Raw genomic sequence first — 12,772 nt, 5'->3', positions numbered from 1 at the left:
TCATAACTAACTAAAGTTGTTAATTTTCTGTCAGGGAATAACCACCTGAGTTTAGTTCTAAAGAAAAGAAAGCCCAACCCACCGTCACACCAACCAAACATGGGTTAACAACAAATGCAGCAACTATAATAGATACAAAATACAGAGTAAAAAAAGTGGCTATAATATATTTAAATGTACCCATAATTGAGACCAACTCATCAAGGCCCATTAGATAGTTTCTTACCGAAGAAAGGCCCATTAGATAGTTGTTTAGTATAACCCATTTTTAAACTAACTTACCTATCCATGAATTAGCTGATAGCTATGATTCATTGAAAATAAGTCAAGAGAAGAGATATGGATGACAGCCAGGCTAAAGATCCTGAGCCAGCCTACACACTATTACATCCATATCCTGTGGCTATTATGGGTGTTGCTCATGGCTGCTTCTACCACACAGACATTATAAAAGGGCCACACCCAGCCTCCACCGTTGGCTTAAGCTTCTCTTTTCTCTCTTGTTTTTAATCTTCCTTTAGAGGAAAATTTCTCTCTCTCTCTCTCTCTCTCTCCCTCTCTCCCTCGTTTGGGGAATTGGGCTCCAGAGAAGACATACAAATTTAAATACCGCTCCGGAGAAGGGTCAGACAGTTGCTCGTGAGAATCTCTGAGTCTGAGAGCAGGATAAAGAAGAGGAAGAAAAAGCTCCCAGCCTTCCACCTTCTCTGCTTCTCTTCGCTTTGCAGTTACTGCTCTTTCCTCTTTTCTAAATCCAATATCATCTCCATCTCTCTGGCTATGGCTCTCGTTTTGTGTTCTTTTTGTTTGTGAATCGGGCGGTGTTGATGCTCGCGTTTTGTTGCTCTGTCTATTCTACATCTCTTCTTTGTAGTCTGCTCTCTTCTCTCTAAAGCTATAAGCTTGACTGCTTGACTGTGAGTTTTAAAAGACCCAGAAAAGAAAAACAGTGAACGCTGAAAGGGGACAGAGAAAGAATACATGGGTAGTCGTTGTTTCTCTCTATCCACTCTGTTTTTTCTGTTTCTTACGGTGACAAAGCTGTTGACTGAAGTCGATTCAAGAACCTATTGGGAAGATATAGAGAGCTTGAAGGAGCTGAAGAAAGGAGTCGATGCTAGGTCTGTGACGCCGGGGTCTTGCTTGAGTTCCTGGGACTTCTCCGTCGACCCATGCGACAACATCTTCGGCGAGCGATTCACTTGTGGGTTCAGATGTGACGTCGTTGTCTCCGGCCTCAGCCGAGTCACTGAAATCAGCCTCGACCGAGCTGGTTACTCCGGGTCCCTCTATTCCTCCACCTGGAACCTCCCTTACTTGGAGAACCTGGACCTCGCCGACAATTTCTTTTCCGGGTCCATCCCAAGCTCGTTTTCCAACCTGACTCGCCTCCGCCGACTTGCTCTCTCGCGAAATTCGTTGTCCGGCGAGATACCCACCTCGATTGGGTCCCTCTCCTATCTCGAAGAGCTCTACCTCGACAACAACCATCTTCAAGGCCCAATCCCCGCGAGCTTCAACGGTTTGGTGCGCTTGGAAAGACTAGAGCTTCAAGGGAACCACTTTTCCGGCGAGTTTCCCGATTTGAGTTCTCTCAATAGCCTTTATTTCATCGACGCCAGCGATAATGGGATTTACGGCCGAGTGCCTGTCAATTTTCCAGGATCCCTAGTTGAGATTTTGATGAGAAACAATAAGCTACAAGGAAATCTCCCGGAGAACTTTCGTGATTTGAGGTTTCTCCAAGTGATTGATCTGAGCAATAACCGGCTTTCGGGCTCTATTCCATCTGCTCTGTTCGACCACCCATCTCTGCAACAACTAACTCTGTCTCACAACCAATTCTCGTCTATACAAGTACCCTGGACCATGGGCACCCGAAGCGAGTTGATAGCGCTTGATATCAGTTACAACGAGCTTCAAGGATTGTTGCCAGTTTTCATGGCGATGATGCCAAGGCTCTCAGCTTTGTCCTTGGAGTACAACAAGTTCACAGGGATGATACCCTCTCAGTATGCACTGAAAGCCGTCGTTCACGTCGCTGGAACTTCACCGTTCGTGAGGCTCTTGCTCGGAGGGAACTACTTGTTTGGCCCGATACCAGGTCCGTTAATGGCATTAAAACCAGGTTCCGCCACAGTGAGCTTAGTGGATAACTGTTTGTATAGATGTCCATCGACGTTCTTCTTCTGTCAAGGTGGAGAACAGAAGTCGGTAATGGCGTGTAAGAGCTTTGAACCTGTGATTCCTTGAAGACTGTGCAAGTATAAATTGTACCGATCCCAAAGAGGGTTTCTCTTAAATGAATATCTTCTTCTTTGTTTTTTCTCGTCTGAACAAGTTAATAATTTTTCATTTTTTTTCTTGTTCTTGTAAAGAAAAGTGTAACTTGTGAATGTCAATAGTAACTGAAACTGAAACCAGGGGGAACAAGAGGACTACTACCGCCCGTTCTGTTTGGGGCGTCGTTTGCGTGTTTTTGTTTTGTACAAGAAAGAATCACAAATCTCAGAGATGAGCACTGATAACAGTAGGAGGATTTCAGGAGTTCTGGATTTCTTTTCCAGTTTTTCTTTTTTGACCATACCATATGATTTAGAAAATTGAAAGAACTATTTCAAGAACACGTTTGTTGGGTTCTGATTCTGGTTTAATATTAGAGAAGCAGAAATTGGCATAGCATTCTCTGATATAGATTTTCACGTTTGCTGTTTGAGAAACAAGTTGACCCACTTTCTGAACCATGACCAATACACCAATGAGCCAAACGCTACATTATTGATATTGTATTAATTCTTGCATTTCAAAAGAGTGGGAACCAAAATAATAATAATATAGCTGCATGGGTCATGGCAAGAAATGAATGAGTTAGAGGTCAAATGCGTTAATGGAGTCTATGACTATCAGACATTACTTGGAGGAGTGATGAGCATGACAGACAGACTCTCTCTCTCCCATGCTTGTCAAAAAGGGGAGTGAGTCAGTCAATTGGATGGGCCCTGGGGAGAGGAGAGTGATGAGAGCAACTGGAGTGAACAAAGTATAGCCCAAACGGCAATCATTTACATCTGGTACCAAGGCTCCAACCATCTTAGGCCAGGCCGCATTTTGGGTACGCGCCAATGCACCATTTGGGCATTCCATTGAATCATCACCAAAGTGTGGGTACACCATTGGGGATGTGGATTAAGAATTAGGGTTGGTTGGACCGTTGGGGTTGAGGCTTTGGAAAACCAGATCGAACCAGAGCCCCATGTTGCAAGGGTCCCCATTTATAACCAAACACAACCAATGGCAGAGCCAGAAATTTTCTCTTGGGGGTCCAATTTTTATATATGTAACAAACTGTATCCAATTCATGCTAGCTAGTTCTAGGTGTGAATATACATCCCAAACACACCTGTTGGGTACTGGGTTTTTCCTGTTGCTCATTTGGATAATTCGAAATTGGGTCAATCATGACATTGTTTTATCTCCACCCGCTTACTGGTAGTTTGAAAGATATAGGCCCGGACCTATAGCACCTTATCATAGGAGCAAAGCCCGGCCCAGCCTAGAGAGAGGGAGAGATTTATAAAAGTTCGATTTGGGTGGAGGCTCCAAGAACCCCAAGGTATTTTTCCTGCTTTATTGTTAGATTTTGAGAACCCCCCACCCACCATCACCACCAAAAAAAAATTATTATTTTAGTTAGATAATTTGATGTTTCAGTTGCTTAGGATTCAAGTTTCATGATTTATAATTCAATACTTGGCCTTCATGGGCCTGCTTTCTTTTTTCAACACACGCATAGCAAACTAGTGTCACGACCTTGTCCTTCATGGGCGCCCAAGCCCAATATCGCAAAAGGACAAGACGAGACTTTCCTTAATTAATTCCCCTGTATCTGCTTTCTTTGCACTCTTGTGTTTTGACATTTCCATGGCAGGCAAAGCGCCGTGGTGCTCTCTAGCATTGGTCATGGTTTTATTATGTTGCCTAAATCTAGCATTGGTGTTGATGAAGAACTGTTTGTTAAGATATGTATATTTCTTAATTCGGACTCAATGTGAAGAAATCCAAGTTAAAATCGGCCTGATTGATTGGAAGACGGTTTACATTTTCCTTTCTTCTTGTCAGTGTTATCAAGTTAAAATCGGCCTGATTGAGTGGAAGACGGTTTACATTCAACTATTAGGTGAAGTTTCATTTTATCTAAAACTATACATGTCCAGCCCAGCCCAAGACCTCTGACAATTGATTTGGGCTGGGTTTGAGAGCATATTCTTGGGAGTTGGGCTGAAGTTGGAAAAGGGTACTACTAATGCAAACCGGTATGAATTGCATCTACAAATCATCATCTTGAATTGTAAGATGTGTGGCTGCAATTCACGGTAGGTAGATGTGTGGCTACAAGATATACGTAGCAGGACTTGGCATCCAAGAGGCTGGCTGTTCATAAGAAGACCAATCCGATCAAACCGACTAATTTGGACCAACCCAACTCGAGTTGGTTGGGTTTTTTTCAGCATCGGTCGGTTTTGGGTTGTAAAAAATTATAAACCGATGGTTCGGGTCGGTTTTCGATAGTGTGAAAACTGAAACCGACCCAACCCGAACCGACTTAGTAGTTAGTTCCTAGTTAATAGTTACAATCTACTTATTTCTTATTTAACTAAGTTATCTCTATCCTTACTTACAACCTAACTTAATTTCTAGTCTTCTAATTAGGAATGATATTAATGGCAAGTATAATTTTTTGGAAAAATTTAAAGAAAAGAATCAAATGATCCTAGTTTATATGGTCTTTTACACCAAATAGGCAACTAATTACAATTAGAATTAAGTGTCATTTTTTACTTAGATTAGAAGGTTTCTTGAAATATACAAATTTCAGTCTTCTTTCTCTAATACAGTTTGACTTTCTATTTTCTTGATAAATTCTATTCTAACTTGGTCCACCCTCCTTAGCCCCTCAACTCAAGCACAATCTCCTTAGCCCCTTCTTAGCCCCGACTTAAACCGACCAGATCGGTTTCGGTTTCAATTTCAAATAACCTGACCAGATTAGGTCGATTGGAAAAATCTCAATAAACCGATCCAACCCAACCCGTGAACAGGCCTAGAAGAAAATGGGCATTTGGGCATTATGGTCAAAGGGTGAATAGGTCAGTCATATCTTTTGAGTTTTGATTTTTTTTTATATACAAAAGGAAGAATTAAAAAGGGGGACGCGGAAAGAAAAAACAAAAGGCATCAAATAATAAAAGAAGAATAAATTAAATACCATGCATTCGAGGACGAGCCATGGAGAGCTAGCTTATACGTGGCCACCGTTGGCCAATCAATCTGCCACTTGGTTTCCCATTGTAAGTGATGGGTCATCTCACGCGAGCCACAATCTTCTTAGATGGGATCTGTTCCTCACACCATACATTGAGAGCATCTCCTGTGAATAATAATTTATTAACATGGAAGATGTTTCCAATACATGATAAGATGTACGTGTGAATCGCCAGTTTAAGAAGAAGATCGGATCTTGCATTCCTCTATCATTACCTTGCACCTCCAGCTCTACAGATGGCTGATTCAGTCTTGAATAGGGGTAAGAAAAAGAAAACCAAAAAACTGAATTGAAAAAATCGATCAAAATCGAACTAAAAAATCGTTTAACCAAATCGGTCGATTTAGTTTCGGTTTGATACTTTTAAAAAACAGATAATTTCGGTTCGATTTTTGTTAATCATTGAAAAATATCGGCGGTTAACCAAATCGACCGATATATTACAATAATATGTTTATATAAATAATATAACATATTTTTTAGTTTTTTCGAAAAATCGAATAAAAGATTTCCATTTATTCAGCGCCTCATCGACCGTACCAATTTATTAGGTGCAGTCTATCAGTCTGAAGACTTTCAGCCTTAAGGTTTAAATTTCAATTATATATATATATATATATATATATTTTAAATTGAACTTTTCAAATTTCAATTGAAAGTTGGATAGTCTGCCTCTGCCAGAGTGTAAGACTGCCAGTCCACTCCTCTTTTGTCTTTTTTCAGATTGCTAACTCTTTTTCTCAGTTCGCTTTCTCTCTCTTTCTCATTTCTCTCAGCTTTTTCTTCTCTCCGTTTTCTTTTTCTCAGTTCTCAGTTTTTTCTTCTCTCGCTCTCTCAGTTCTCTTCCACTCCATAGGCCGTGCAGCCTGCGCCAACCACCAATACGGCAACGACGGTTGCCGCCTCACCGGCAAGTAAGGACCAACGGTCCAAGTGTCCAACCAGTCCGACAAGAAAGCACCAACTCTCTCACTCTATCAGTTCTCTCTTCTCTCTCTCACCTCTTTTCTTTGCGTTTCCGCCAGGCACCAGCCGCACCACTTCCCAGGCTCTCATTCAGGCGACACTCGTCGGTAATCACCGACATCGAAAACAACCAACGGCACCAGTTTTAGTTTTCTTTTTTTTATTATTTAAAAAATGTATAAAAAAATCGAAAAACTGAACCGCCAGATTCATCGGTTAACCGGTTGTATCGGTTCAATTTCGATTTGCATATTTAAAAAACCGATCAAATCGGTTCGATTTGAAAAAATACCCCACGTTCGGTGCACCCCTGATCTTGAAAGGCATCAATTGTCGCCTTTTAATCTCCTTCGGCAACTCAATTAGCTTGTGGGCTTCAAGGACTCCCCTCATTTTAGAGTTTTCAATGGAACCATCTTTAAATAATACTAATAGTGTCTCTCCGAGGTGGTTCCTAGCAATACATTCGACCACACGTGAGGTACCATTTCAACCACGTGACCTTTTTTTTTCTTATTCTTTTTTTCTCATGAGGCCCAAAGCTTTTTGGGCTTCAACATGTTCATTGCAATTTTGAAATGCTTTATTTATTATCTATCTCTTGGGGCCCAGTACTTTTATCATTGAATTTCTTTTTTTCATTTAATTCCTTTCATAAGTACCTGTGGTAAATATTCTATATAAGGGTATACCCACCCTGCTTACTTTCATTGACTGAGTATAAAGTAAGAAAAATGTTGTTTTGATCAAACTCCAAGGCTTCAACAACCTTTATTATTGGGATTGTAATTTCAGACACTATTAGGCATCCTAGCTAGTGAAGTAGGAATACCTCTCAGTTATAAGAAACCTCATATTTATATTTTACCTTGTTATTCCTTTGCCCACATCCATGAAGTCAGAGCAAAAGTGTGGTGTTCCTGTTTCAAGTTAAATATGCTCAATCTAATGCATTTTTACATGCTCAATCTGATGTGGCAGTTTCTTTTGTTTTGAAAAATAAAACCATTCACATTGGCATTGCGGAACACTAAAACAACGATAGGAGGGTGATTCTATTCTTTAAAACTCAATTAAGAAGAACAACAATGCCCTACTGTCACTGTGGAGTGTGGATATATCACCAATTGTTGCAAGTAGTGGTGGTAATTGGACGGATTGGGTTGGGTTTGGTTTGGGTTGAGCTCCAATTCAATACATCTAATCCGTCAACCCATTAATGATCCAATTATATAAAATTAAATGGGTTATGTTCAACCCAAACCCGCTTTAACCTAATCCAACTCGCTCGAACCCATTAATCTTATACTTCTGGACTTAAAAAACAAACCAACTCTCTTTTAACAAATAAGTTGGTCATAGCTTGGTGGTAATAGTAGTTACTATTTACACAAGTGGTGAATGTTCAAATCACATTACATGCATGAAATTTTACATAAGCGGCGAAGCCATTTGACTATGTTTGGATTTCGGATTTGACCGAACCACTTAGGTTCAAATCGGTCGGACCGTTTAGATCTGGATCAATCCAGTCGAAATCGGACTGGTCTAGTCAATGGTGGATTGACTTGGACTGGCCCATATTAGGTTTGTGCATGGGGTTGGGACTGAACCGATTAACCCGAAGTGGGCCAACATGAGTAAATAGAGTCGGTTCGGATTTGGGTCGGGTTGTGTGGACATTGATAGGAGTAGGCGATCCAGATTGGGCAAAGCACACAAACACCAAATCATCATGCTCGAAATGTCTTGGATTCGGGTTGACCCGAATTGGTCTGAACCAGGGTCAGGTCGGTATGTGTGGAACTTGGTTGGACTAGACAACTCGAACCGGGAAAAGCAAGCGGTACTAAACCATCCTGCCCGGGGTCTATTTCGAATCCGGTTTGACCCTGATCAATATATGCTAGATCGGGTCAGGTCACGTTGAACTGGTCCGAACTCGAGTCAAATTGATTTGGATTTATGTTTCGTGAAGTATGTTGATTCAAGACAAAACTAAATTTAGTCAAATAATTAATAGAAAATTAATGCATTAATTATAAATTATTTAATTCAAATGAAGAAAATTAAAAAAAAAGGATATGGAATTAATACTTATATCTGCAATGGTTAACCCAATAGTTATCCACAACCCAATCCAACCCATTTAAATGAGCGGGTTGGGTGACGGGTTGATCACACAACCCACCAAGTAAATGGGTGAGTTGGGTGGATTGGGTGGGTTCAGCGGGTTGAGTGAAACATTGCTACCCTAGTTGCAAGTAGACTTGTTCATGGGTTGGGCTCGGGCCGAGCTTTCACTCTGTATTAACAGATTTTTTTTAAGGCCCAAGCCCGAGCCCGGCCCGACCATCGGGCCTACAACTTGGGCCCAAGACTCATATAAAGCCCGAAGCCCGGGCTTGGGGCCGAGCCCAAAATTTAGCCCATATTATTACTACTGTTGAAGCGGGTAAATAGAGAAAGAGTGAGAGAGAGAGAGAGAGAGAGAGAGAGAGAGAGAGAGAGAGAGAAATTATAAAGAAAAAAATAAAAAATGTATACATTAAATTATAAATATATATATTTCAATAAATATTATATTATTTATATATTTTATATAATATATAAAATACATATACAATGCTGAGTCGGGCCGGTCCGGGCTTTTTTGACAAATCCCGAGCCAGGCCCGTAACACAGTCGGGCTTACTGTGTTAGGCCCGAGGTCAGGCCCACGAGCCTTATTACATGACCAAGCCCAACTGGGGTGCGGGCCGGGCTGGGCCGGGCCCATGAACAGGTCTAGTTGCAAGGCAGCTAGCTATTCAAGCTAGACGTTCCCAACCCCACGCCCTTTCTAATCTCAATACGTGCGGTAGCTTTAAAGCTATCATCTACAAGACTTGTGCCCAAACTCACTCTACCAGCTTTGAAATCAACCCTAGCGCATTTTTTTTTATAAAATCAGCCCGAGCGCATTTTCTTTTCTTTTGGGAATCATTAGGTAGGGATTCAAAATGGGATACGAATCAGAGTATATCCGAATCCAATCCGATATAATTCATGGTGGAATCGATCTGATCCAAAGATCCGATTGAATTTGATAGGCAATGATATGAATTCAAATCCAATCGGGAAGTTGGATTTTCGGATCTGATCCGATTCGATTTATTTTCTTTAAAAATTAATAAATTATTAAAAGAAAAATAAAAATACAAATATTTTTTAATTATTTTCATCATATATATACATATTTTTTATAAAAATAAATAATATAACAAATTTACAAAATTACAATATAAATAATATATTTATAAATAAATAACTAACATATATATATATATAACATATATTGGATCGGATATTTTCGGATCAAATAAGGGTGTGATTCGATTTCTGTTCGGATTCCGATCCATTTGCACCCCTATCATTAGGGGTTATGTATTTCTCTTCACGAACATCTAAAGCAAAATTACATCAGACCATAGTTACGATAAGAAACTTTGCTAATATGCTGAACAGTTAGTTTCACTAGTTTATTTTTGAAGTTTAGGCTGCGTTTGGAAATGATGCAAATATGTATGAATGCAAATATGTAGAATGTAAAACGGTTCATGTAAATTGTAAGGTTGAGTTAAAATTTACTTTCTTACCAAACAGACTTTTAGCTGTAATGGATGTAAACACAAATCAGAGAATTACGGATAGGCCCAATACAGATTTCTGATTTCCACTGCAGAGTTATAAACATTCAAAATGTCAACAACCCATATTCTATGCATCAACGCTCGCCCGTGAATTAGTATCAATTCCAAGCTGGCACTTACCCCGATAGTACTTTAACCCTACAAATTCTGACCCTGGGCTGAACCATCATTCTCCCAACACAGATTCTAATAAAGTATATGCTTTTTTTTTATTGATGTACTTTTACATCTTATTATCAATGTAAATATTCATGGGTCTGTTATTTGTCAATGCAAAAATGTGATATTACTAAATACTTCTTTTTTATTGATGTACTTTTACATCTTATTATCAATGTAAATATTCATTGGTCTGTTATTTATCAATGCGAAAATGTGATATTACTAAATACAGAAAAAAGTGAACCAAAATACAAATTTACCCTGAATTGAGATTTACACTCCATTTACATCATTTCCAAACACAACCTTAGCTTAGTTTGAAAAGGGGCACACACATATAAATACGTACAGTGCAAATAATATACAAAATAATACAAAATGCCTAAGCCTTTAGTTTCACTAGTTTCATGCCCTCGTGAGAAAACTCCCAAATATAGTTGAAGCTTTTGCTGGATGACCCCAAATCTAGATTACGGGAGTGCCCTCAGTGAGCACTCTAAGCCTTCAGGGGTACGGTGGAAATGTGTATGTATTTACCTGGATGACCCCACATTACCCTACCCAAATTAGTACGATTTGTCCGAAGAATTTTATGCCCAAACATAAATTGGTCCAACTTCGATCCATAGATTTAAGACCCAATACAAGGTCCAACCATAAACTTGGTTAGTGAATGCCTTACCTAACCATAGTAGTTAATTAAAGCCACGTCTTTTATTTTATTTTTACCAACAATTTACGCTCTACAAATTTAGATTTCAGTAATGATTCAATCTAATTTGGTTTCCTTCTAGATCGGATTAGTTTCAGTTAATGGGTGGATCGAGGTCTGGGCCAGTTATGTCATACCCGGACTGAAACCTGACAAGACCGAGAAACGATGCATATAACAGGGTTTGGACCTGGATATATGGACCCAGCCCCGAGTCGGGCCTTTCTAGGCAGATCTAGCCTTCTGCAGTCCGGGGTGCAGGCTTTGTTTTGGAATGGGCCAGCTCCGGCTACAATTTTTCTTTTTATATTTTTATGTTTATAAAAAATATTTTTTTGAGTATATTTATTTTTATTTAATATAACGAATATATGATAGTAAAGATATGCATAAATATTTTCTACAATTCTATTTTTATGTTTTTTATACTTTTTTTGTGTTTTCATCTTCTTTAATTATGATATTAAGAGTTGACAAAATTTTAAATCAAAGTTTTTTTTTTGGTAAACTAACCCCAAAGGGTTGAATTGTTGACTTGCCGCCATTAGGAAAACAACTTCATTTTAGCTTGGTTTAAAATATATAGATATATATATATATATATATATATATATATATATATATATATATATATACATATATATATATTGGTTGCAATGCAAATAAAGTTGCACTGATTCAAAACCATGACAGTGCAAATGATATGAGTGTAAATTCTGACCAATTTTTTGTTTCAAATTTTAACTTTTTTTTTGGTGCAGTACAAATGAAGTAAATTAAGATATGAAACAGAATAAAGTAAAATCCAAAGCAAAATTAAACTGAGAATTTGCATTTTTTACATTTGCACTCCCATGCCTTTGAACTAGTGCAAATAAAATTGCACTACAACCAAACACAGCCTAATGTCCAAATAGGTGAGTGTAGGGGTGTAAACGGATCGAATTCGAATCGAATCAGACAATATCCGAATTTGAATCCAATATCCAACGGATATTGAAAATTAATATTCAAATTTGAATCCGATTAAATATTCAAATATTCAATTCGATTCGAATTCGATCAATTAATTATTTTAGGTAATTAATTAATATATATAATAAATATTTTATTTATATAAAGTATATAAATATATAAATTATTTATATAATTTAATTATTATATATAAATTGTATAAAACATTTAAATATTTTATAAGTTATATATAAAAATTAAATAATCAATTGAATTCGGATATTTATTGAATCGAATAAGGTCATATACAAATTCAAATCCAATTAGCTATTCGATATGAATAGGATATCCAAATTTGGCCGATTAAATATTCGAATTATCCGAATATGATTCAATTATGTGAAATCTCGAATTCAAAGTCAAATTTTTGAATACCATTGACACTTAGGTGACTGGAAAAGAAAATAAGTTTTATTGGATAGGATTATCCCTTATTCAAAAAGAAAACATACAAAGCGTCCTTTCAACCCTCAACCTCAACTCTTTCTCTGCCGCACAAATCAATAAGAAAATACACGGAAATAGAGAGAAAACCCTTAATCTTTCGACCACACAATAAAACACACACACACAAAGATTTTAAAACGAATGATACATTTAGAAAATTCATAACAACTGATCTTGATTCCTTTGGATATGATCTTGTTTCCTTTCGATATCTAGTTTAGCAAACAATATTAAAACAAATGTTGTCTGGTATAGGCTAAATTCATTTGGACTTGATTTTTATCTCTTTTTTTCTATATAATTGAAAAAATGGAAGGACAACAGTTTGATTGGCATTTGGAAAACAGATGAGTTTTGGGCCTTGAGACTTAGAGGAGCTCTAGTTTCAAGGTGTTCAGAATTACCTACTATATTGTTTTTTGGGCAATTCTGTCCAAAGGAAATTGATTTTTTCCC

At 38.0% G+C, this 12,772-nt stretch overlaps 1 protein-coding gene across 1 annotated transcript; it reads left to right on the top strand.

Annotated features, from left to right (window-relative positions):
* Positions 1–446: 446 nt before the first annotated feature.
* On the top strand, positions 447–2,433 carry LOC104607541 (uncharacterized). Its single transcript, XM_010273206.3, has one exon. It carries the CDS (start codon positions 982–984, stop codon positions 2,251–2,253), a length of 1,272 nt encoding a protein of 423 aa, XP_010271508.1. The 5' UTR covers positions 447–981; the 3' UTR covers positions 2,254–2,433.
* The last annotated feature ends 10,339 nt before the right edge of the window (positions 2,434–12,772 follow it).

The sequence above is a fragment of the Nelumbo nucifera genome, chromosome 5 (genome assembly GCF_055504915.1).
Source record: "Nelumbo nucifera cultivar China Antique chromosome 5, China Antique-T2T, whole genome shotgun sequence".
Classification (NCBI taxonomy): domain Eukaryota; kingdom Viridiplantae; phylum Streptophyta; class Magnoliopsida; order Proteales; family Nelumbonaceae; genus Nelumbo; species Nelumbo nucifera.
The sequence above is the reverse complement of the archived record's forward strand: the minus strand, read 5'-3'. Positions and strand labels throughout refer to the sequence as shown.

Bases quoted from the DNA above. Each gene is read 5' to 3' on its own strand.
- LOC104607541 (XM_010273206.3), top strand. From the start codon at position 982: ATGGGTAGTCGTTGTTTCTCTCTATCCACTCTGTTTTTTCTGTTTCTT.